We start from the raw sequence: 27,901 nt of genomic DNA on the forward strand, positions 1-27,901 counted from the left end.
GATATTAAGCTGAAATTTGCTGCCCTGAAATGTCCACTATTTGGTCCCAGTTTTGCTCTCCTGAGACACAAATAATAAGTTTAATCTTTCTTCCACAAGGCAGCCCTTCAAATATTTGAAGATGGCTCTCCTCTGCCTGCTAAGTCCTCTCTTCCCCAGGCTAAACATACTCATTTCTTTTCACTGACCCTCATAAGTCATGGCTTTCAGCCACTTCATCATCCTTGCACTGCTCCCCAGGAGAGTATTTCAATTTGTCAAAGTTCCTCTTAAACCGTGATGCTCAGAAGAGAACCCAATCCCTCTGTGTAGTTACACAAGTGCAGGTCAGGATGGAACTAGCACCTCCCTGGTTTTGGCCACCATGCTTTTATTAATGCAACCTGAGTAATGCCAGATTTTTAGCAACTATGTAAAAAGAAAAGCAAACATTGAATATTGGTCCAACTTCACACTATAGAATTTTGTTCTCTACTTTTTTTTTTTCCAAACTTGAATTGAAGGAAAGCCACTTTTACTCACTCTACTCCTATCCAATATATTTAAGCAGGCCATTTTTAAAACTTAAATACATTACTTACTATATATTCTTATTAAATACCATATTTATTTACTGTTTTGGCTGATACTGATCTGTTTTGTTTTTTCTTTAATTTGACAATTGTAGCAAAACAGAAAAGAAAGAAACATTTTCTGTAGTGTGACCACTTTTTCTTAAATACATTAAAAAAGGGTTTTTTCCTCTACTGCTCTAATATTGCTCACAGATAAGTCTATTTATATTTCCCCAAAAACAAAATTTTAGAAAGTGCTTTGCACACATTCTTGTTTTAATAGGACCTTGCTATATTATTGCTTTGTTTAGTTTTTTAAAAAATTTGGAATATATGAAGAAGCAAAAACACTGAAAAGAAAATCTGCTGCTTGCCATTTTACTTACGTATATGTATTATATATCTGTATAATTATATGTTATTTCTATTGGAATGTATGCATCTACCTTTTCATTCCTTTCATTCCAAATATTTCTGATTTCTGCTATCTGATATACTCACTGTCTCTTCTAGCTTTCTGTGATTCTGAGGTTAATCAAATATTCAGTAGGATTGGGCTGAGAACTTACCACTAGAAACTTCTCTCTAGGCCAACCTTTAGCCCAGGGGTGGGAAAACTACGGCCATGAATTAATTATTCTTCACCTGTTTTTTGCAAATAAAGTTTTTATTTAAAAAACTGTCACTTCCATTTGTTTATGTCTTGAGTAAGACTAGTTTTGCATTCTAATAGTACAGTTTAGTAATGGCAACAGTGACCAGGCTGGAAGTATTTGCTATCTAGTCCTTTACAGTCTTTTACAGAAAAGATTTCCCAATCTCTGCTTTCGTCATTAGTAAGTAGTCCCTGCATTCTATTATTGAATTCATTGCTGAGAATTGAAACTAGCATAAATTCCTATCTCTGTACTAAACGGCACTGAAAGCAAAAATAATTTATCTACTTGCTTCAGGAAATTCTTGCTTCTAGAGGACAAAACTTAATTTTCAAGACCAGCATCATCATCTGTATCAAGAGCCTGACCTTCTTGTACTCATCAGATTAAAGCTATTATGCTCTAATCTCTACCCACTTCTAATCAGCTCCTCATCTTGCAAGAACAACCTTAAAATCACCCAACCCAGATCATGAAGCCCTAAAAATATTGTTTTAAAAAAAAACTTCAGCTGATTTAAAATGAAAGGAGTTTAATTGAACAATAAACAATTCACGAATCAGGCAACCCCTGATTCTGGGGCAAACCCCAGAATCACAGCAGATTTGGAGAGACTCCAGGGATACCTCGTCATCAGAACAAATTTGTAGAAAATAAAAGGGAAGTGACTTACAGAAATACTAAGTGAGGTACAGAAACAGCTGGATTGGTTACAGGTTGGCATTTGCCTTACTTGAGCACAGTTTGAACACTCAGCAGTGTATGACTGGTTGAAGCATGACTGCTGGGATTGGCCAAGACTCAGCTATTGTTATAGGCACATATTCCTAAGTTAGGTTTTCAATCTTGTCTACCTATTAAGTTAGGTTACTGTTGGTCCTCAAGGACTCAAATATAGAAGTTTGAATTTCAGGCCATTTCTAGATTGTATTAATAATATCATCTACTTACTTCTCCTTCTGAGAAAGTATTACAACTATGCCAAGTTGTATTCTCCCTGACTGTTGAAAGTCTAGCAAACTTAGATTTGTCCAATGAATAAGTATTTCTTGTCACCTTTTTAGGAATGGAAAGTCAACACTACAAATCCTCAAAGCTATAGCAGCATCACTCATCCACATTCTCTTATTATGATTTATATAAATACAAAGAGCATTTCTATAAGATATAATTACCTGCACATTGCAGATAGAAAAACAGGTGCACACAGAGGCTGGAGCTATGCTTTGGTGATGTGTGCGGTGCCCCAGATTAAGAGGTCACATAGTAGGGGGGACCCTCAATCAGGGATCTGCCTTCTAGGTCATGTCTCGTTCTAGATCTGTCTCGTTCTAGGTCATGGACTAAATTTTATTTAGTTAACTATCACCTATTTATGTAAATAATGGCAGATCATTCTAGATCGTTCTAGATCTGTCTTGTTCTAGGTCATGGACTAAATTTTATTTAGTTAACTATCACCTATTTATGTAAATAATGGCAACTACTTACCTCCTCTAGGCCTCGGTTTCCTCAGCTATGAAAGTAGAAAGCTGACTTCTATTATCTATATAGTTTCTTTCAATTCTGAAATTCATTGAAAGTATGATTTTTCAGCAGTCTTAAAACTAATTTCTTCACACTAGTATCTTTCAGCAAGACTTCACGGCCTCAAGCAAAAGGCATATGAGAGATACTCTCTTGATGACTTAGTTAAGTTCTACAGCTTGGTTTCTCTGATTAAAAAAAAAATTGTAGAAGTGATTCTATTTCCATAACAAACATATTTGCATTTATTTCATGCTGTTAACAACTTAACATGTAATCATGGCTCCTCTAAGAAAAGCAGTACTGCTTCTTCTATGATCACATTAAACATGCTGTGTTATATCTTTCTACTAATCCATCATCTATTATGACTGCCTATTTTGAAAGCTTGGCGTAACAATTATCGTAAGTGATGGCATTATATTCTGAAAACAAAGAATTTGATGGCACAATTTATCTTGCTACTTTGCCTAACTTAATGGTGGTGGGGTTTCCTAGTCTATACCATATTTTTCTCAGATCACAAGTAGTTCACTTTTTAATTTATTATTGATTTAGCTTGATAGTAAATAACTCCATGAATGCTAAAGTTGGAAATCGGTAATAAAAATTATTAAAAATATTCTCTTCCTTCTGGCCATGGATTTTTATCACACTGAAATAAAACTGTGGAGCTACCTGAAGAAAGTGAGTTTGAGATTTTTAATTTATCTGGTGTAATTAACTGGTCAATTAAAAACAAAAGGGCAATTAGTGCTGCACACATTTGTTCTGATGATGAACATGACAACTGAAAATGGATCTTGATCTTCACTATGAAATCCTTTAGTATCAAAACAATGTTGCTGTAAATAAGGGGAGAATGAAGCCCATTAGGAGTCACGCACTTGCAACAATGATTTCCTGATAAACTAAAGCCACACCAGTAAGACAATTAGAGAGAGAAGTTGGCCAATATTTCAAAGTAATATTCCTCCATTGACCATTCTTCTGCCCTGTACTTACGGCAATAACCAAAGCCTTTTAGTAGTAGTTTCTACTTTTCCTGCCACCAATGTGAGAAAATCATTTCATGTACTGCAAAAGAGGTAAGAAAAAGGTATAATTTGTAATTGACCTGAGGATTTCCATAAACAGTATGTATTAATGCACATAATTCTCCAGCGTCCAAGTCGGTGTCACCTAGATGTATTTATAGAAATTAAAAAGCACAATGTTGAGAGAATTGGACAAGAATAATTCTCTATTTTCCCCCACCATAGAGTATGATGTTTTAAATTATTTTAGACATTCTCTGTAGCTTCTAAGTTAGGTTGGGAAGTACCAACCCTTCATGAGCACCTTTCAGAAGCTTATTACAGAGCTATGCATGCACATCTACCCTGCCTTTTTATTCAAGAAGTTGACCCTACTTCTCACTGGAAAAAATAAAGTTGGAAAACTCCTCTGTAAAAGATAAATAAGAGAATAACAGAGATGCCACCTCTGTTTAGGTTAACTCTCACTGTCTCTCAAGCCTGCTGGACAAACCAAGGTTTAACATGGCAGCCACCTTCCAGAATTTTCCTGATGCCTGAGGTCCAGCCGTTATTTGACTTACGCATTTATTCCTGGTTTACTGGCAATTGTGCACATTTATAGACTGATGAATGGTTTTAGAGCCAGGAGATAAAGTGAGTGACAATTTTCCATTCCATAAAAAAAGAAACATGATTATTTTGAACCAAACAAAGAAACTCTTAATGTTGTTTGGGTTAAGCATAATTAGCACTGCATATAACCTCACTGTCACAGCAATAATTTCTGGTTCTTTCATCTGCCTTTTGGGATCAGAAGCAAGTCAGTGATACATGGTGAGAAGAGGCCATATAAAGGCAGGGCTCATAGTCTGAAGCTACTTCAAAATACAGGATCGCATCTTTTTCTACTAAATACGTGGTATTCTTGTTGTGTATGTATACGTTGAGTTAGAGAAATACAGTTGGATAATCCTTTAACAGAAATCTTCACAGCCAAATATGTTTTAGAGTTTAGAATTCATTAAACGAGAGATCAGCAAAAGAAATTCCAGAAGCTCGAAAGCCAGAAAGGGTCAGATAATAAATATTTTCAGCTTTGCAAGCAATATGGTCTCTGGAGCAACTATTCAGCCCTGCCTTTGTAGCACAAAAACAGCCATAGACAATACATCAATAAATAGGTATGTTGGGTTGCAGTGAAATTTTATTTACTAAAAAAAGGCAAAGGGCCAGATTTGGTCAGCAGGCCTTGGTTTGCTGACCCTTCTTTTAGCCTTTAGAAAGGCAATGGGGTACAAATTTATATGTATTTCTATATATTTAAAAATTTGTGTGTATAAATTTTTATGTATTTTTATTTGCATGCATATACATATTATTGATAGATATGTACATTAAAGATACATATAAATTTGTGTGTGTGTATATATATATATATGTATATATATGCGCAATGAACAATACACTTATCATCAACCAACATCTCTGTTTCAGCAGAAAAATACATCAATATTTGTAATAAGTTGGGTAAAAAGATCTAAGCAACCACACATTGCTTGGTGTGTATTGCTTGGGGACAGTTCTCTGCCACCAAATAAATTTTGCCACCAAGCTTACATGTAATTTTCAACTTTCAAAGATTTTTTTTTAATTGCAAGAAAAGGGATTATGGACCTGTACATACTCTTTCCTTGAAGTGTTTGAAATTATTACTTTTGTACTGAGCAATTTCATGCAAGAAAAAGTAAATACACGTTAGTTTATGAACCAAGATACTCACTGCTCTGGGCCAAATTATCATTTAAAAGACCTCATCTAAAACAAAATGCTGTTGATACATTTTTGAGACTCTTTTTAGGTTCTAGAAGTGTCTTTAAGTTAGATTTTTATACTGGTTTTCCTTTATTACTCCATTTTGCCTCAAGTGATCTGTAGGATTCCAGGAACCTAGAATTAATTCCTGTGGCTGTTTTGCATGTCAGTGACTAGCAGAAATTTTACTCACTGAATACTTCTACTCGATTCTGCTGTGAGTGGATAACTACACTTTTCTTATCTGCCTTGTTGTCTTTGAGCCAGAGTATTCTCCTTCCTCAGACAATTTAAACTTTTATGAATGAAACTTTTACAAATGGCAACCGATGCATAAGTATTAGCTATTTAGGCTAGCATTATAGAGGAATGCCAAATAAAACATCTTTCGGGCTTTGGCCTCATTATAGTATGCTGATAAGCAATCAGATGATAAAGGGCAACATTTGCTATGAAATTATACACTGGATGGAATCAAACCATCTTAGAATATTAGAGCTGGGAGAAACTTGAAGGTGACTTCTAGGTCAAACCCTTGAATTTGCAAAGGAAGAAACTGACAATCAATGTGATTGTACATGAATCACTCAATGTTACTCAGCTGGTTAAGAGAAAAAGACAATAGTAGAAGCAAAATCTCTAGATTCCCAGCGTAGCCTTTTTCTCTGTAACACTAGGTTGTTCAGCTGTCAAATACAAACCTAGCTCATGCTTACTGAATAGCTATGAGCTCTGCATTAGACACCACGCCGAGTATCATGAGTAAGTGTTACACATGGTGTTTATCATCAAGGTGAAGTACAAAAACCTTGGCAATATAATGGAGTCTTTGATAAGTGCAAGCCTTAAGAGAAATACGTTGTGTCAGTCTGCTCTAGAATCTTTAAGAGAAACTTCATATAAATTTGAGATAAACAATAAAGGGGACCGGGCCCTGTGGCTCACACCTGTAATCCCAGCACTTTGGGAGGCCAAGATGGACGGATCACTGGACATCAGGAGTTCAAGACCACCCTGGCCAACATGATGAAACCCTGTCTTTACTAAAAATACAAAATTAGCCAGGCATAGTGTTGTGCGCCTGTAATCCCAGCTACTCAGGAGGCTGAGGCAGGAGAATCACTTGATCCCAGAAGGCAGAGGTTGGGGTGAGCCAAGATCGCGCCATTGAAACTCCAGCCTGGACAACAAGAGCAAAACTCCATCTCGCTAAAAAAAAAAAAAAAAAAAAAAAGAATGAAGGGGCTTGGGGCTGGTCAGATTACTTAGGTAGAAGGAGACAAAAACAAAATACAAACAGGACTAGGCAAAAATTTGTCTTTTTGGCTCAGGTAAGATGTTTCATGATTCTACGATACTGGGTATGATTCTAGATTCTTTGGATGCTGGAATGAATCACAATAACACTCAGATATAGAAAAAGCAGAACTCTACTTCTTACAGCTCCAAATGAGGCAAAGGCCACAAAGGAAATTGTACCCAGGAACAGAACTACAGCAAGCTGGAACTGTTGGAGGTAGCTTGCGAATGGAAAATGGGATAGAGATGGCTAGGCTTTGCAGGCATCCGGAGGATTGGGTATTTTAAATAATTTTCTAGCCCAAGGAAGTAGGGGCTGTTTCTGGGTGTTAGAGATTTGGAGATCTGTGGTATTTGGGTCTATGTGTATTATAACCCAGGATTATTAAAGCCTAATAAAGGGTATATTTGGGGCGGAGCCTTAGCAAACTGACCGTGAAGGGGAACTGAAAGTTTTTAGCTGTAGCTGCAAACTTTCATCAAGATAACAGTTGTGAGATATACCAGATCAGTAGGTTTATTATCTCTTGATAACTTAATGGAGAGATTATACACTTTTTCTAATAATATCGACAGAGGTCCTGGCTTGGACTGCCATTGGTTTCAATTAAGCAATATGCTGAATTTTTTACAAAATATTGTAGCCAAAGAAATAGATAACTGATTGACAATGACCTGGTCATATGCTCGTCCCTGGAGCTAGAAGATGGAGGCAATAACTCCCCAACTGTATTACCTGATGGTACATAGGGAGATGGTTCCTCAAAAGAAAGTCACAGACCTTTTATCACAAGAAGAAGACAGAATTATTGGGTAAAAAAATAATGAATATCCGTTAAATAAGTGTAACATGTAATTTATGTTATAAGCTGAGGCTTTTTTGAGAAAAAGAGTCTATTGATAATTCTGTCATGACAATTGGATACATGGAAACTGTCCAGTGAAAACAAAGATTTATGGCCATGCTACCATTGTACAGGTTTTTAGGGAGATACAGACCCTAAGTAGGAATTCTATACAAATTAAATGACATCTATATAGAGATAATGCATAGTGCACGTGCACAGGAAGTAGATCTTTGTCACTAGATTGGAAGTATTTAGTAGTAGTCTCGTTGGAAAAGGAAGATTAGAAACCTATTGTGTATAGTCTTGAATATCATTCCAAAGACTTTGGATGTTTGTGAAATTGAAAGTGATTAAACTCTCCATTGCATAAACCGGCATAATTGGACCAATCTTTGTTTTAGGAGAAAATTTCAATGGTAACATTTAAATGAGTAGAAAGGACAAGAGATTTAAGGCAGGAAGACTATTCAGAGAGCCAATTTTTTTTTAATCTTCAAAGCCACTACTCTATTTAAAACCTTCATTATTCCTTTCTTGTACTACAAAAGTAGCCTTTAATTACTCTGTATAATTCCAGTTTTCACTCCATCTCTTTCATTCTCCACGGTAGCCAGAGATATAACATAAATTTTGATTCTGTTCTGCTTAACATTCTCAATTATAATCTGAAAGTACAACATTCATATGCATTAACATGGCCTAAATGTCTTGTATATTTCAGCCTCTTTCCCTTTCTCCAACCTTGTCTCATGCCACAGTTCTTCTGAATCTCAAACCGGACTTTCTCATATCTTTGAACATGCAACTCAAGCCTTGCTATAGGACCTGGGCACACTGTCTCTCTTTTGTTTAGGAAGCTAGTCTCATCCTTCCTTCATACCTATTGTAATCCCTACAGCTCTGCTGTTTTCGCCCCATGTACAAACACTCTTTGCCTGGCAAAGAGCTACTCATATTTCAAGCCTCAGCTAAAAAATGCTAACTGAACTCCACCCTATAAATCTCATACATATTACATTTTTCTTTAGTATTATCATATTTACTACACAAATATTTTACTGTGTGTGTAAGGTTTTTTTTGTTTTTGTTTCTCTGTTTTTGTTAAATGTCTCTCTCACAAGAGAACAGTGCCTCAAAGGTAGAAATGAAGGATTTTAGGGTCACCATTAACATCGTAGTGCCCATTGTCTTGCAAAGAATGTGATTATATAAAGAAACAAACAAATAAATAAATGCTTATGAAAATATAATAAATGAATGAATGGATATAACATATGATCTAATTTATGTAAGGCGTTAAAGGCTGTGGTATCAAAAGGAATGGAAAGATTATGTCAGATATGAGAACATTTGAGAAAACATTGACTCAATATATATGTTTACTGCTGAATATTGTTTATTTTTCCTGTGATTTTTATCCTTTCATTAAATTTGGAAAGCATTTAACTTAAATTTTTTTTAAACGTTAAGTATAATCAATGTTTTTGATTTAAGATGAAGTAACTCATGACAGAAAGAAATGATTTTTACAATTTAAAAATACATCAAGAAATAAAAATTTTATTATTTACTATCATCACACTTAAACTCCACACACTTCCAATAAATATTTAAGTTTGCAAGAAAGTATGTTTCCACTATGTTAAAGTTTCCAAAGGATCTTATCACTTGATAGATAATAGTTTTATCAAATGTAACCTACTACATCTCTTGATAGAAGAGCTGCAAAATTATACCATAAAAAGGCCATAGAAATAATAAAGGCAATAATAGTGGCTGTTTTTGTAAACAATCAACCGTAGTCTGTTACAATCATACAGTTCATAATAACTCAGCTTAATTGTCAAGATTAATTGCTGAGCTTACCTACATGAGTTGTTACAGAACATGGACATAGATGAGTTTATTCTGAGCTTACTCTAAATTTTTATGAGTTTAGGAGTTTTTATGAACCTCTTATTAGATTTCTCTTTTGGGTTAAAGGCCAAACTAACATTTTGTCTTGATTTCATTTATCACTGCATAGCTTAAATGTCAAAATAAATTAGAGAAAATTAAGATGCAACCCCTTAGGAAAAGCAAGTCTCATACCTGAAAGATAACACTGCTAGAAATTGATTTCTTGCAGAAATTTTGTAGCACAATATTAATTTTATTTCTTGTGATATTAGGACAAATAATGTTTTCTAATATTTGAGGTGTGAATTGAAGTTAAGAAAATATGAGCTGACGTTACTGGAACTTGCAGAACAAATGTATGTGTAGAAAGTATCCATTTAGGTTGCTTTGTTTTGGATAATATTAATATTAAATTGAATTAATATGCAACAAAAATATGCTTATTAAAGTTTTCATGTTTGTACATTTTTCATTTCATGACAATTTTGTCTTTTTCAGACTCTTGAGATACTGACTGGAAGACAGACTTTTTTTTTCCACCTGATTATATGGGAGAAATTTTTGACCTTAGAAAGTGGAAATGAGGTTGCTATGGAAACTGGTAATTCTGCTGCCACTCATAAACTCTTGTGCAGGTAAGTGTTCTATTATTATGAGTTTTGATTGATAAATATATTGGCATTGTATTTCTTTCTACGGGTGAAGCAATTTTCAAAATGCACAATTTGTATGTTATTTGAATGACTAAGTGATAATGTTTTGAAGGTAACCTTATGACTCAGATAGGGAAAGTTTAATCCTTAAAAATGTATCAAATGCCAGTTTTAAATGGAAACTAACATTATTACATTTATAAATTGTCAAATATGACATTTTTATACAATGTAATTATGTAATATTTAATTATGTAGTAATATACTATGACATTTTTATAAAAGAATGTAATTAAATATTTTTATCACCAATGAACAGTGAATAATTATTCTTATTTTCATTATAGTGAAGTCTTCAAAAAATTAAAATTAAAATACATATTTTCTCTCATGTTTAGAAATTGATATGGCAAAAAAATCAAAGCTATGTTCATTTAGAAGAAAAGGTGATATAGAATGTTACTTCAGAACTAGAAATAACCTTAGATATATTTTCTTTTAAATTATTTTAAAAGAATAGACAAGAACATGTTCTTTTATTCAACTTCAACATATTAATATCTGTGTATCAGTTAACTTTTGCTTTGTAATAAGCCACGCCAAATGTGAGTGTAATAAAATAACAAATAATCATGTATTTAGTTGACAAATCTGTGGGTTAACCGTTTAGGATGGGCTCAAATGGGTCTTCTTTTGGTTTTACCTGGGTGCACTGCAACTTTGATGAGCTGAGTCATCTGAGACATGACTAGTCTAGAACATTCGTAACTGAGACGACTGTGCTGCCCTGGCTGTGGTCCAAATGTTACCCTCTATGAGTCTGGGTTCTTTTACATGGTGGCTGCTCAGGGTTCCAAGAAAACAAAAGACAGAAGAATGCAGCATTTCTTGATGCCAAGGCTTGGAACTGCTACATTGCCATTTCTGTGACTTATTTTGACAATTATAAGTCACAAGACCAGTCCAGCTTCAATGGATGTGAAATGACACTACATCTCTTGATAGAAAAGCTGCAAAATTATACCATAAAAAGGCCATAGAAATAATAAAGGCAATAATCATGTCTGTTTCTGTAAACAATCAACCACAGTCTGTTACAATCATAGAGTTCATAATTACTGAGCTTAATTGTCAAGATTAGTTGTTGAGCTTACCTGCATGAGTTGTTACAGAGCACGGACATTGATTAGGTCATATGATTATCAAAGAAGCCTCTCTTCTACCATACCATGCTTCTTCCTCCCGACTATGTGATGATAGGTACTAGTGAAGTTTCACGTACTTATAACAAAGCAGTAATATATTGAGAGACATGCAGGAATAAACATAATAATTTAAAAGGCAGAAACACAGTAATTGTAAAGGACACTTATTTTATAGCAATCCTGAGAAATAGATATGCTGATCTTAAAATGAATGAGAATGCTAAAATATGCAGAAAACAACCAGGAGAATCAGAAAACCATACAAATAAAAGCAATTTTACCACTAGCAAAGCTAGCAGCTAGAAGTGCTATAGTTATATTTACTCAAAGTGATTACAGTATTTTGATTGGTGACACCTCTAAGTCTCTATAACAAAGATTTGGGGTTAAATAATAATATATTCTTTTTTTGGTAATAGATTAAGAAAAGACAGAAAAAACTCATCAAGGTGCCCCCAAATCATACATGTGTGAATAAGAATTCTCTTCCTACCCTTAAGTTTCATCTTCCTGTCAAAATTCAACATTAACATTTTGCCCTTTAAATATGTATATTGAATTAGCATAGGATCTCTAAAAGACCTTTTGTGTTAAATTAAAATAAATTGTTAGTCTCAGAACACATATCAAATCTGAGAAATACTCCAGCTCTTATATTAACTTTTATTTATCCAAACTGGATGTGATTCAACATGTCCTGTTGCTTTATTCTAATGGGAGAAATAATCATATACCCTTGGTGCACAATTTCATTGTGAAAGAACAGATTGGATCTATTTTTTAAAGCCATAGCTACTTAAATGAGATAATCTAAGCTAAACATTGCCCCAGAGGTAAGGATGTTGATAATGATATACACAAGACAGCACTGCTTTAAATCTGTTTGTTTTGTTAGAGGTTTCATGGTGTGTCTCCCCATTCGCAGATACTATTTTAGTTTAGAAAATTAGATTGTCTGATGATAGAGTTCTATGACTATGCATAGTGATAATATCTTGTTTTTCCAAAATGTACTTTTTATTCATTCTGAAATACCAGCAAATCTTTCACAATTACTTGCTTTTTCCTTGCTATTTTAATTATTATAATTTTTCTAAGAGGTTGATACTTTAAATCTCCCTAGACTCTAAAACTTAAAATTTTTTGACAACCTCTCCTTTCATTTTCTAAAAATTAACTACAACTTCTAGTGCTTTTACTATAGTCATTGGCCTCATAGGCCTTTACAATGAAACTTAATCCATACAGTCATACATGATTGATTCTGGGGCACTTTCAAAGTTTTGAGTACTTAAAAGTTTGATTGTTCTATTTTAGTATTTTTAAAATATTAGAAGAAAACCAAGGCCCGTTTAATTAGGAAATACAGTTAATAATTACATACTTTTTAGCTGTTTCATTGATATGCATGACAGGCTAAATAATGGCCCCAAAAGATATCTAGGTCCTAATACCTGGAACCTGTGAGTGCTACTTGATACAGTAAAGTGGATTTTGCAGATGCGATTAAGTTACAGATCTTCAGATGGGGAGATAAATGGCCCTGGACTATCCAGATTATAAGAAGGAGGCAGAGTTAGACCTGACAGAGGGGAAGGCAATGTGGCAGCAGAGCAGAGGGAGACGTGAAGATGCTGCACTGCTAGACTTCAAGACTGAGGAAGGGATCATGAGCCACGGGGTGTGATGAAGGAAGCTCTAGATGTTGGGAAAGGCAGGGGAACAGATTCTCCCCTCTTATCTATGGAGGGGGCATGGCTCTGCCTACACCTTGTTTTCAGCCCTGTGAATCCCATTTTGGACTTCTGACCTCCAGGACTCTAAGAAAATAAATATGTACTGTTTTAAGCCATAACATTTGTGGTAACTTTTATAGAAGTCATAAGAAACTAAAGTTTCTTCCTCACTATGCTTTAAGCTTCCAGATGGCAGGGACTATATCTTGCTGGTACTTGGAAGGGATTCAGTAAATATTTGTTAAATGAATGAATTAATTAATTACCAAAAGTTAATATTGTTGGTTCTATTTATGTTATCATAGTAGAATAAATTTAGTCATATAATATCCTCTGGGGAAATGTTAGTCTGGTTCATTCCTTTGTGGTTGCCAGTGTGTATTAAAGTTATGGTCATAAGTTTCTAGAAATAGAATTGTAATAACATTTTAAAAGTTTTAAATCATGCCCTATTTTAAACTCTGAGGGCAGAAAATTTCATCTGGATTATGCTTTACTGATTCTCCATCCCCAAATACGTGGATTCTAAATATTTGCTAAATGAATAAAAGAAAGCAGTTTCATTCACTTCAACAAATGTAGAAATATATTAGAAACTATGATGTGCCAGGCAAGGAGCTTGATGTTGACCTTCAACAATAGGTCCATAGTCTCTGCCCTCTTCAACCTGACAGTCTAAACAGGGAAACCAGCAAGTAAGTCCACTTAAACTGAGATTCTGCCCCTTGTGACAAAAAAGTTCTTGACTAATACAGATTACAAAATTTGGTTTTGAGGTTGAGTTAGTAACAGAACTCTGCTGGGATAAATGCTTATTCACTAATGAAAATGAGGAAAAGAGCAAATAAAGGAATTTTAAGAAGTCACAATAATTCCTGGAAGGAAAAAAAATATCAGGAGGTTTAATATAGACTAAGAACGTTTATTTTCAGCCCCGAGTTACTGAAAAATCTGCATTTCTTAAAGTAGAAAAAATATGTTAATGAGGTAATTTGGATAAGCAAATTAATAAATGGAGAAAAACTTATAATTGTAAGTCTACTTTTTGTCTTTGTAGACAATGCACAGATTGTTTTCATGAAGAAATATTTTATTTATTTATTTATTTATTTGTTTTTTGAGATGGAGTCTCCCTGTGTTGCCCAGGCTGGAGTGCAGTGGCGTGATATCAGCCCACTGCAACCTCCACCTCCCGGGTTCATACAATTCTCCTGCCTCAGCCTCCTGAGTAGCTGAGATTATAGGCACACACTACCATGCTGGGCTAATTTTTTGTATTTTAGTAGAGACAGGATTTCACCATGTTGCCCAGGCTGGTCTCAAACTCCTGAGCTCAGGCAATCCACCCACCTTGGCCTCCCAAAGTGCTAGGATTACAGGCATGAGACACCACACCTGGACCAGAAATATTTTATTTTTTAATAAATGCTAAACAATGTCAGTAATGGGTAGAAGCTGAAAAACCATGTAGGGTCAAATTTTTTGACCCTAGAATGTCACCTGTATAAGAAACCCAAGATTAACTGATGTGATTAACTGTCACTTTTTCCCACAGTGAAAAATTCTCAGAATGCACAAGATGATTCTATTTTTTTAAATCTTTCACCTTACCATGGCTTTTATGTAAAATTTGAAAAATATTAGACAGATTTCAAAATTTAAGTTCCAATCTTTAAAAATTTGATAATTATTAAACAGGTTTAATAAATACTTGATGATAATAGGTTGAATCGTGTGCTATATCTGTTCTTATGAGTTAACCAGGGTTAGAGATAGCACAATTTTCTATCTGTGGACTATTAGGAGATCTGCAGTAGTTAAGAAGAGTGTCAGTGAGTGTCAATGGCTCCTATTATAGCTCAAACATAATAAATAATAGCAGAATAGTAGTTACAAGGAATGTGATTTTCCTGATATTCAGTATTCATATCGTCTTAAGAATTTCTGCCTAATGTATTCTCTTTTAACATTGTTAAAGTACTACCATTTAAATGGTAGTTTATAAAACATTCACTTTGTTCATAAATATAACCACTTTTTTGTCATTTGTGTTTGTTTTGCCATGGGTTAGGGACTTTTATATGTATTTTATGAAATTATGGACTGAATACCTATTTGGCTAGTCCTGAAGAAGTACCAGTTATTCAGTATGAGAGTTGGTTTTGTCATGAAGAAGTGCAATAATTCAAGAAAGTCAACATAGAGCTAGTCACATTTATTGGCAGAGTAGAATCAAAGCCCTCCTTGAGGCATTCTAATTATTGTATTATGCCAACAGGGCCTAATGAGTTGGTTTCTCCTACTGTATTAATTACTCTTGAAGAATAAACTGAGACTCAAAATTATAATAAGTATATGCTGCCATCATTTTTATGTAATGTTTGCTGACAAATGTGGTTATATTATTTTCAAAACTTCTCCCAAAATAGTTGACTTTTAACACTAAAATAAAGTTGTTTTTAGGGCTGATACCAATAAAGAAAGAAAAAATATATTTTGTCAGTATTTTTACATAGCTTACTTCTTCATAAATAACATAGCCTGAAAGTGAATCTGGGAGAAAGTCTACGTCTTTCTAAATACTAACAGTCAGGCACCTAGGAAAAAGGGACGTTGGAAATTATTTATGATTGCTTGAATTTCACTCTATTTCAAACATAGCCTTTTATTGAATTGAGAGCCAGAGCAAATGAACTACCTGAGAGAGAAAACCAGAAGAATGAAAATATTCACTATGACCAAAATTTCTTCAAAGACAATGATGTATCACACAGCAAATCCATGAAAATTGGCAGGTGTAATAAACCTGCTTTGCTCAAGGATCCCAGAAGCACATAATGGATATTCCTTTGGGTCAGAGTGTGAATGAATATTGAGTACATCACAACCCACACTCTGCCTACGGTCTTGTTCAGATTTATTGTTAGCATAATAGCACCTTTAGGAATGGAACACCAGGCTACATTTTTAAGCCAAGTGACATCTTTGCAATTTCTAATAGAAATGATCCAATTTAGAAATGCTGAAAACACCATTTTCATGCAATGCCTACTAATAAAGGTGGTTATATGATTATCAAACCTTCTTCCAAAGTAATTGATTCTTAAACCTTAAATGAAATTGTTAGGACTGATAACAATGTAGGAAAAAAATTATGTTTTGTCAGCATTGGGAGGAAATGATTGGTATGCAGACTGGCATACTATTGGAAATGTAGGCTGTTAGTTGAATGGAATGTGAGTAATTGTGTTTTCGCCATGAAGTCTTTGAAGGAGAGGGTCAAGTATTCTATGGAAGTAATAACACCAGGTCATATCTTCACTTTAAGGGTACTCAAAAATAGCTATGCCATGACTTGAAAATAGCATGGAAGGGTTCATAATATTTTTCTTTTTTTTCTTTTCTTTTTTTTTTGAGACGGAGTTGTGCTCTTGTTGCCCAGGCTGGAGTGCAGTGGCACAATCTCGGCTCATTGCAACCTCTGCTTCCCAGGTTCAAGCAATTCTCCTGCCTCCGCCTCCCGAGTAGCTGAGATTACAGGCATGCACCACCACGCCTGGCTAATTTTGTATTTTTAGTAGAGACGGGGTTTCTCCATGTTGGTCAGGCTGGTCTCGAACTCCTAACCTCAGGTGTTCCACCCGCCTCGGCCTCCCAAAGTGCTGGGATTACAGGCGTGAGCCACCACGCCCGGCCCAGGATTGATAACATTTTTCTTTCCCCGATTTAAACAACTCCAGATGCTTAAAATCAAACTCCTTGCCGTTCCATCAAATCACGAAACAATCTGGCTTCTTCTGCCTACCTCTTTCATCTCTACTTTTACTTAACTTCCCTTTGCTCACTACATTAGAGCCACATTTTTTTCTTATGCTCAACGAAATACCAAGATTGTTCTCTGCTTAGGGTCTTTGCGTGTGCTGTTCAGTCGTGTGAAACACTCTTCACATCTTTCTATGACTGGCTCTTTCCATTATACCCATCTCCAATCAGTCACCTCCATAGTCTGACGTTCCCTTAGGACCTTGTCTGGGTAAGTAGTAGCTTATCCCATCATTGGTCCTAGTCACTCTCATCAACCTTTTTTACCGTTTTCAATGAGCTTGTCGTTTTCTGAAATTAACTTATTTTTACATTGTTTACCAGTGCACTTTCTGCCTATACCTAGAGGAATATAAGTTTTATGTAGTTAAAATATTGTGAGTCATCTAAGTGGCTGCATCACTGACCTGACGCCTAGTACAGTGCCTGACACATAGTACGCACTCAATAAATATTTTAAATAAATGAGCACATTATTGTCCTCTCAAAATAAGACCCCAAGACTACTTAGGGATAAACCAATATTCCCAAACACCTTTAGCAATTGAACTGGTTATTGTTAGAATCTACTTCTAGGCATAAATGTTTTAGTCACAATGTATATTTTGGGCTTAGGATTTTTTTTAAATTTTTAAAAACTATGCTGTATACTGAAAGCAGCTATTCCTAATTTTTGAAACGAATACAGTTTGCTTAGACACCCCTGACCTAGGCAGGTGTAACTTCAGTGTGGTTTGTTCAGGGAGTAGTGCATTTAACATACAGCCAATGCTGTTTCAGTATTACTGGGTAGCAAATACACGTTGACTTCGTGTCACAAATAATTTAAATATTTTAACTTGTGGGCTGTATTTTATCTCAAGATGTATTTTTCTTATTCCTTTTTAGTTCCGTCGTTACCAGTCGAGTTAATCCACCATCACCTCTCCCCCAAGACATTTGTACCAGCCTCCTACAGTTTCTCTCTATTTTGAGGCATCTTCTGTGTCCTTTCCAAGACTTAGCTTATTGACACAGATGCCTATGCAGAGAAAACTTCATAAAGCACGGCTGATTTTGTCATTACTCTATGTCAAGACCTTTACAGATCCCATCTCCTATAAAGTTCAAACTGTCTAATCAAGCATTCAAATTCAATTTCCTTCAACAAATATTGGAAGTTCTCCAATTAATTCAATTCTACCTGTGTCATGAGCCATGCCTTCCCTTACTCTCCTTCATGTATCCTTTATTCAAGTCAGACTGTGCTACTTGTAAGATCTCTGCACTTTTTAAAAATCCCCGAATCTCTCATATCATTGTGATATTCTGCATTGTTCTTCTTCAGATCTATTTCCGTTTATTAAAGGCAAATCCAATCTTTAACACACTTATTCGAATGCTATGTTCATTCTGATTAATCCTCCCAGTAACATATTCTTCCTTTTTCTCCTTAAACTTTGATTCTGTGAAGAAGAATTTTGTCATTTCCACACTCTTTGCTTAGAATCAGGTCATTTCTCTCAAATATATACTCATTCTGAGAAATATATAGTATTTACCCTTGTTGAATTTGTAACTGTAGAATTCTCAGTCTTAAAGGGAAAATAAAAACTCAACTCAAATATTTGACTAGTTATACCTCATAACTAGTGCATTATAGTTTATAAAGCACTTTATGAATAGTGTTTCATCTGACCTTGATAGTGGACAAAGGAAGAAACTATATTTGAGTCTCAGACTTTCTTTCTTTCTTTTTCTTTTATTTCTTTCTTTCTTTCTTTCTTTTTCTCTTTTCTTTTTCATTCGTTTCTTTCTTTCTTTCCTTCTTTCTTTCATTCCTTTTCTTTCTTTCTCTCTTTCTTTCTTTCTCTTGCTCTTGCTCTTTCCCTTCCTTCTTTCCTTCCTTCCTTCCTTTCCCTTCCTTCCTTCCTTTCCCTCCTCCCTTCCTTCCTTCCTTCCTTCCTTCCTTCCTTCCTTCCTTCTTCCTTCCTTCCTCCCTCCCTCCTTCCCTCTCTCTCTTTCTTTCTTTCTTTTGTTTTTTATATCTTTTTATTATTATTATTATTATTATTATTATACTTTAAGTTTTACAGTACATGTGCACAATGTGCAGGTTTGTTACATATGTATCCATGTGCCATGTTGGTGTGCTGCACCCATTAACTCGTCATTTAGCATTAGGTGTATCTCCAAATGCTATCTTTCTTTCTTTTTTTTTCGGGTCTCGCTCTGTTGCCAAGGCTGCAGTGCAATGGAGCTATCAAAGCTCACTTACTGCTGGCTTGACCTCCTAGGCTCAAACAATCCTCCTGTCTCAGCCTCCTGAGTAGCTGGGAGTGTAAGCATGCACCATCATGGCAGTTAATTTTTTGTTTTTTGTAGAGACTGCCTCTCACTGTGTTGCTCAGGCTGGTCTTGACTTCTTCGCCCAAGCAATCCTCCTACCTTGGTCTCCCAAAGTGCTGGGATTACAGGCATGAGTCACTGCACCTTGCCTCATTTTTTTTTTAATTTTTAATTTTAATTTTTCTGTGTACATAGTAGGTGCATATATTTATGGAGTACATGAGATATTTTGATATAGGCATGCAATGCATAATAATCACAATATGGAAAATGGGGTATCCAGTCCCTTAAGCATTTATCCTTTGTGTCACAATCTAATTATACTCATTTATTTATTTATTTATTTATTTATTTATTTATTTATTTATTTATTTATTATTGTCTCTGTTGCCCAGGCTGGAGTGCGGTGGCGTGATTCTGGCTCACCGCAACCTCTGCCTCCCAGGTTAAAGCGTTTCTCCTGCCTCAGCCTTCCAAGTAGCCAGGATTACAGGCGTGCACCACCACACCTAGCTAATTTTGTATATTTAGTAGAGATGGGGCTTCACCACGTTAGACAGCCTGATCTCGAACTCCCGACCTCAGATGATCTGCCGGCCTCAGTCTCCCAAAGTGCTGGGATTACAGGCATAAGCCACCACGCCTGGCCCTGTTATTTTCAAATCTATAATTAAGTTATTATTGACTAGAGTCACGCTGTTGTGCTATCAAATACTAGGTTTTATTTTTTCTAACTTTTATTTTGTACTCATTAACCATCCCCACCTGTCCCCCCTCAACCGTCCCAGTTTCCTTCCTAGCCTCTAGTAACCATCCTTCTACTCTCTATCTCCGTGAGTTCAATTGTTTTCATTTTTACATCCCACAAATAAGTGAGAACATGTGAAGTTTGTCTTTCTGTGCCTGACTTAGCTTAATGACCTCCGGTTCCATCCATGTTGTTTCAAATGGCAGAATCTGGTTCTTTTTTATGACTGAATAGTACTCCATTTTGCATAGCACCACGTTTTCTTTATCAATTTATCCGTTGATGGATACTTAGATTGTTTCCAAATTTTGGCTATTGTAAATAGTGCTGCAACAAACATGGGCGTGCAGATATATCTTTGATATATTGATTTCCTTTATTTTGGGTATATGCCCAGCAGTGGGATTGCTGGATCATATGGGGGCCCTAGTTTTAATTTTAGTTGCTGGATCATATGGTAGGTCTAGTTTTAGTTTTAGAGGAACCCCAAAACTGTTGTCGATAGTGGTTGTACTAATTTACATTCTCACCAACGGTGTATGATGGTTCCCTTTACTTCACATCCTCACCAGCATTTGTTACTGCCAGTCTTTTGGATATAAGCCATTTTAACTGGGGTGACATGATATCTCATTGTAGTTTTGATTCACATTTCTCTGATGATCAGTGACGTTGAGCACTTTTTCATTTGCCTGTTTGCTATTTTTATGTCTTCTTTTGAGAAATAGCTATTCAAATCATTTGCCCATTTTTTTAATCGCATTATTAGATTTTTCCCTGTGGAGTTGTTTGAGCTCCTTATATATTCTGGTAATTAGTCCCTTGTCAGATGGGTAGTTTACAAATACTTCCTTCCATTCTGTTGGTTGTCTCTTCACTTCATCGATTGTTTCCTTTTCTGTATAGAAGCTTTTAAACTTGATAGGATCCCATTTAAAGACTGTTTCTGGACACAGACTCAATTTTTTTTTGGTGGGGTGGGGAGGATTTTGCTCTGTCACTCAGGCTGGAGTGCAGTGGCAAGATCATAGCTCACTGCAGCCTCAAATTTGTGAGCCTGAGCTGTCTTCCCACCTCCATCTCCTGACTAGCTGAAACTACAGGCTCGTACCACCATGCCTGGCTAATATATATATATATATATATATATAGCGAGAGAGAGAGACAAGGTCTTGCTAATTCTGAAACTCCTGGCCTCAAGTGATCCTTTTGCTTAAGACTCCCAAGTAACAGACTCAAATTTATATAACAGTTAAGCTTTAAAATCTGAGACCAATCGTAAGGGGGAAATCGCCCAGGGCCTTGTAAGTCATACTAAGGAACTGGATTGTGTTCAAATTACCGCCTAATTACCATAGTGGGGGCTTATTCATGGAGGATATGTGCCAATCCTCCCAGTGGATGCCTACAACCATGAACAGTCCCAAACCCTATACGTATTATGTTTCTTCAGTCTGATAACAGAGCCAGGTACTAAGTGATTAAAGGTGGGTAGCATACATAGCGGGAGTGCACTGGACAAAGGGATGATTTACTTTCTGGGTGGGATAGACTGGAATGGAGCAGGATGGTGTGGGATGACTGGAGATTTCATCACACTACCCAGAATGCAATTTAAAACTTATGGCTTGTTTATTTCCAAAATTTTGCGTTTAATATTTTTGGACCTTGGTTGAGCATGGTAGCTGAAACTGGGGAAACTGAAACCACAGAAAGTAAAACCGTGGATAAGGCGGGACGATTATATATAGATTTTTTTGTTTATTTTGGCAAATATACTGTCATTTTATTTCTTTTTATCTTTTAAAAATAAATACCTTAACATATTTAACTAGTATAAATTGACAGAACAATTAATCTATATAAAAATAATCTGGTTCTCAAACTTAACTTCACATTGGAATCACTTGAGGACATTTAAAAATACTGTTACTACAATCCCACTCAGAAATTTAGAGTTAATTTATCTGTGTTCAATGTAATCATTCGTTTGTTTTGTTTTTTTTTTCCCTCAAGACAAAGTCTTGCTCTGTTGCCCAGGCTGGAGTACAGTGGCACCATCTCAGCTCACTGCAACTTCTGCCTCCCAGGTTCAAGCAATCCTCCTGCCTCAGCCTCCTGAATAGATGAGATTACAGGCATGCACCACCACACCTGGCTAATTTTTGTATTTTTAGTAGAGACAGGGTTTCATCATGTTGGCCAGGCTGGTCTTGATCTCCTGACCTCGTGATCCATCTGTCTTAGCCTCCCAAAGTGCTGGGATTACAGATATCAGCCACCACACCTGGCCAGTCATTCAGTTTTTAACTTTTATTAAAATCCAAAATATCTCAGTAAGTATAATGTGCATAAATTGTGTCAGTTCAATGAATTTTCATAAATTCAACCTACCCATGTAAGCAGCACAGAAATCAAGATGCAGACCATGGCTAGATCCCAGAAGCCCTTTCCAATTACAGGTCAGACACAGAAGGGTAGCCATTATCTAACTTCTCATCACACAATTTACTTTTACTGTATATATATATATATATATATATATATATACTGCCTATATGGTCATTTAGTGTGTATTATTTCGTTTCTGGCTTCTTTCATTCAGTATTGGGTTTGTGAGATTCATCCAAGTTGTTGTGTATAATGGCAAGTTTGCTTACTCTCATTGCTGGGTAGCACATTATTCCATTGTATGAAACTTTTACATCCTGCCTTTCCATTCTACTCTTGACGGACCTTGGTGTTTTTAAAAGGACCTAAGTGCTTTTAAAAGCTGAGCAAATGATTCTAGTATGCTGTTTCTGAGGTTGAGTATCACCAATGTAGTCATAAGTGTACTTAAAAAAAGAAAAAAGAAAAATTAATTTGATATCCCATTAGGCTTCCATAGAATTTGTGGTAGTGTTTTTAAATTTGCATAATTCTCATTTTTATTTATCTCTAGTTGAAAATTACCAACATATTTAGCCAGGGTGTGCTGGAGCTGACTCGTAGCAGCTCATGAAAGCTGAGTGTTAGTTTCAGGAATTTTGTAAGCAAGTTGTTTAAACACAACCATTATTAAAAATTAAATAGATATCCAATTAAAATAATTATATTCAAAATGTCATAAATATTTAAAATTCATTTATTCCAAGTTATTTTAGAATATTTTCCTATTACTTATGGTCTTGAGGTTGTTCATATCTATTGTATTTGTATGGTAGAAATATCATGTCATGGAAACTACTGCACATTTCTTCTGAAATTATGTCTTTATTATCTGGAAATCACTCATGGGGAGTATTTACACCACAGCAATTGGCAAAAGCTACAAAGAAGGTCCTCACTTAGTGTTGATGCTGAAAGAGTTTCAGTAATGGATATAATTTGTATGACAGTGAGAAATAGTCTAAGATTATATTGCATATCAGCTGTAATGATAACGAATATTTACTGGGAGTAAAGTTAGCAGATTGGGATACAATTCCAATTGTCAGGTCATAGTTGAATTGCAACTGAAGCTTAGCTAGGGATATAAATATTCACTAAAACTTAGCAAAAGCCTTCTATGAAAATCAATTGACTTATGGAATTTATAATAAATTATGATATTATATATTTTATGTGTGTATATATATGTGATGTGTGGGCTACACATCACATCCGTTGCATTAGTAAATTTGATAATAAACATGGGTATATACATATATATACATTTATATGCACACAAATATATGTATCCACATTCTTTTCAGAGACATGGTTGTTAAATAACTGCTAGCATGCTGCTCTGTTGAGCTGTTTTATTTTTTAGCCATTTTTATTAGTGGAAGTATGCCATGTTTTGCAGGTTTATTTGGTACAAAAAACAAGGTAGAGAAGTAAGTACCAAGACCCCATGGTGCCCTTAGGAATATATATATATATATAAATATATATACACACACACACACAAATATATATATATGTTGTGTACATGTATATGTGTGTAGATATATATTTTCTATATATGTGACATTACACTAAATGATATTGTAATGGTTTTGTCTATTTTAGCACTGATTTAGATTTTGATATTTTGTTTTACAAACTGAATTAGTACTAAATTGAAGAACAAAGATAACGTATTGGGACTCAGTTAAAAATATCTCAATCTGAAGTTACCTAATAGGTTACCAGAAAACAGATGAAGAGTTTCTTTCCTCCCTCATAAAAAATCAAACTTGGTTTCCTGAACCTTGCAGCTAACAACAGGTGCTGCCTGCTCACTTTGCCAGAAGCTCACAATAGAACAGATTGGGTACACACAGAACTAAAAACAACATTTGAGTAAGGAACAAAACCCTCCCAAATGTTCTGACCAGCTCTATAATCAGTTCTTAGTATTGAGCCTGGAAACAATGATTTTCTTAATGTCAAAATGGGCAAAGAACCTTGTTTGTTTTGTTTTGTTTTACCTGTATTTGTGCACATGGGAATTTCAGAAGGAACTTATAGTCAAACACAAAAGTGCTACATTTGGGGTTGTACAGCTCAGAAGGGAGGGGTACAAAACCCCCTTCTTCTTCATTAAAGTCTTACAGAGAATCACCAATCACAGAGGGAAAAGTGTGTCCTAAGATCAAATCTGTGTGGCTACACCAACCCTTCATAATTGCCAGTTGTCCTTTCCACTTTGTGCTCTTTCTGTAACATTGCTAAACTGAATCTGAGGCCAGGGCTTTAACTTGACATATGTAAGTTCATGGCCATATATTTATTTTACTCAAACACTTAGTCTCTCAAATAGAATTGACGATTTGTCAAACGATTTGTTGTTGCATAATGACATATCTTTGGAAGCTGGATCTTGCTTTATGTTTGAGAACACATTTCCAGAGTCCAAAGCACGTGAGGATTGATGGCACAGATGGGCTTGAAGAACTGGTTTCAGAAGTGCCATCTTCTACTCAACTGCCAGTTTTTCTGTTTATCATCTACCTAGACATTCTGACCCTTTGTATCCTCCCATTGCTTATATTTTTACAACGTCAAAATAACTCCAAATGAGAAATGTGGGAACAGAAAAGCAAAGCAAAGAGTATTCAGACCACGGAAAATCATCTGTGCCGAGGGACTGGCCTGGCAGCCTCTTGTTTTCTGTTTGTCCCTTGAAGACAATGGAATTGTAATCCTTGTACCAGGAGATCACAACAGTCCTTTCCAGTTCTGATACCCAATGATTCTAAGATGAGAAGCGTTACACAGTTTTACAATTTCTTAATAGTTCTGATGAAAGAATATATGAGGACAATGCAGCTTGTTTTAGCTAAAAGGCGATTTGGGACTCTTCTGTGAATTTTATTTATCCATCTTATGCTATTCCCTTGGGTAATTATGAGTGAATTGCTCTGTGCTGTTTTACATCAAACATTTTCTGACTGTTATTTTGAAATTATTATCAAGAGCATCACTGAAGGAACATAGTCACAAATGGATAATGCTTATTAAACTGTAGTGTTATATTTGAATGCCACTATTCTATGGCTAAGGTTGTGCTATACCCTCATGTGCCAGCCTTGAAATCTCATTAATTTATTTTGTTCTGCCAGTCAGGCTGGAGTGCAGTGATGCGATCATAGCTCACTACAGCCTAGAACCCCTGGGCTCAAGAGATTCTCCTGCCTCAGCCTCCCAAGTAGCTGGGACTGCAGGCACATGCCACCACACCTGGCTAATTTTTTAAATTTTTACTACTTTACAGATGAAGTTTTGCTGTGCTGCCCAGGATGATCTGGAACTACTAGCTTCGAGTGTCTTCCCACCTCAGCTTCCCTAGTTGCTGGGATTACAGGCATGAGCTACTGTGCCCAGCAAAGCTCCTTGATTAGTCTGCCTGTCTGTCAATGCGGTCAGTTAATTCAGTGAGATACTCAGTCACTCCAAACAACCTATTAATGTGAGGAGACAACCTGAAACACATGATTAGCAGCTGATGTCGTAAGAACATAAACACTTAGCCAATCTGTAATCAAGGGATTCATCTCAATTTACACTACTGCTTCTTTTAGTGGTAAACATTGAAAAGCAGGGGAAATCTGCACCAGGAAACAAGAAGTTTCACTGAACTGACAACCTTGGCTGAGCTAGAACTATGTTTTCTGAATTTCTCTTCCCTATCCAGATCTGGATTAAAGATGAACAAAAAGGAAATTTGTGTGAGATTTGGAAGGTGGAAATGATGCTACTCTGTGAAAGCTGCATGTAAGTTTGTCTGGTGAGAAAGAGACACAGGTTAACAGAGAGCTCGTCCTCTGTTTCCTTCTTCATATCCAACTTTTTGTCCCAACTGGTGGCACTAATGACCAACATTGACCTTAAGTCCACTCCAGTTTTAGAGGCAACAGTTCACAAACGCTTCCCCTTCACAAGCCCATTCTGGCAGCTGAACTTGCTGGCTTCCTTGCAAGATCTGACTTGACCACCTGCTCCAGTGCCCAAGAGGGCTTGTTAGCAGTATCGCTGTGATATTTCCCCTCTCACTTTTGTACCATTGTCTTCTCTTACAATTACATAAGGTCGTCTTCCTAAAATGAATCCTCTATTTTACATGATTCACAGTAGTTTTGCTTTCCTGATTGAACCTTAACTAATATCTGTATAGTTCAAATTTGTCATACATGACAGGGGAATGATATCCAAATCACTATACTTTGTTTTTTCCTATGATAGCTGGTGAATATGGAGGCTTTGGAGGGGCTATAGTTTTCGTGTAGAATGTGATCAGGATACTGAAGAAATTCTTGACATGTATTAGGACTCAGAAGCCTATGCAACTTGGCATAGGTATTTTTTGTCTCTTCCTCTGTATTGTGAAGCCTCCCTGTGCCATTTAGTTTTTAGGCAGCAATTCCTGCTTACCATCCAGACCCCTTTTGAACCTTACTGAATCCCCAAAAGTCAGCCTTGGCCTTAAGTCCCAGAGTACTGTGTTTTACCTAGGGAGCATGTTAATTCATGCATAAAAATTAAGGACTCAAGGTACATTAAATCACTGTACTTCTGAGTGGATTTTTTTGTGGCTTAACCTTGATTTTTACTGCTGTAACCCAAATAAAGAAAAATGCAAGCATGCGTTGGAGGGTATTGGGCTGTAATAAGGTAATAAGGATTGTTTCAGTGGTATCATATATAGTGCTTTACAGAATATAGGGTATTTTCACACCTCACCTCATTTACAGTTCATGATTTCTCATGACGTTATTAGAAGGACAGAGATGTTACATGCTTTTCCATGGTTCTTTGTGTGGCTTGGAGGAACCACAAACCAACCGAGTGTTCATATGCTCGTGTTCATTTCACTGAAAGATTTGGCTTTTTAATGAAGCCATTGGCTCTTCCCATTCCCATTCTCATTACCGCTCACCTAGGCTGTTGCGGAAGACTCTGCAATCATCTTTTCTCCTATTATCAGCCCCACTCTTCTTCCCATTACACCAATAGGAAATCATAATAGTTTTATGTTTCTCATTTTGCAAATTAGTTTCAATGGTCCATCTGCTTGGATCAAACACTTCAAGTGCTGTCCCTTTGCTGCAGAACCAGGCAGATTCTTCTCAACCTTGTATTGAAGCTCTATCAGGATTCCAATGAGCTTTTTCAAACTTTTTTCCTGCCTTTCTTCTATAAAGACACTTTGTGCTGGCCAAACTGAGTGCATCACCCACACTACACACACACACTCACTTCTGCAAGGACTTATAATAATCACAACAGCTACCTCCATTGACCATTTAGTAGGTGCTGAGTATCTCACTAGTTCTTTACCTATATT

The 27,901-nt window shown here is 35.9% G+C and overlaps 1 protein-coding gene across 4 annotated transcripts in view; it reads left to right on the plus strand.

Moving 5' to 3' along the window:
* Positions 1-27,901, plus strand: part of CNTN6 (contactin 6) — a 356,073-nt gene that overhangs the window by 48,144 nt on the left and 280,028 nt on the right. For all 4 annotated transcript variants that reach the window (XM_032149519.2, XM_058437172.1, XM_032149518.2 and 1 more), the window contains exon 2: positions 10,113-10,249. In XM_032149519.2, coding sequence (XP_032005410.1) covers positions 10,195-10,249 — 55 coding nt within the window. In that variant the 5' untranslated portion in view covers positions 10,113-10,194. The remainder of the gene's footprint in view (positions 1-10,112; positions 10,250-27,901) is intronic.

The sequence above is a fragment of the Hylobates moloch genome, unplaced genomic scaffold (genome assembly GCF_009828535.3).
Source record: "Hylobates moloch isolate HMO894 unplaced genomic scaffold, HMol_V3 SCAFFOLD_4, whole genome shotgun sequence".
NCBI lineage: Eukaryota > Metazoa > Chordata > Mammalia > Primates > Hylobatidae > Hylobates > Hylobates moloch.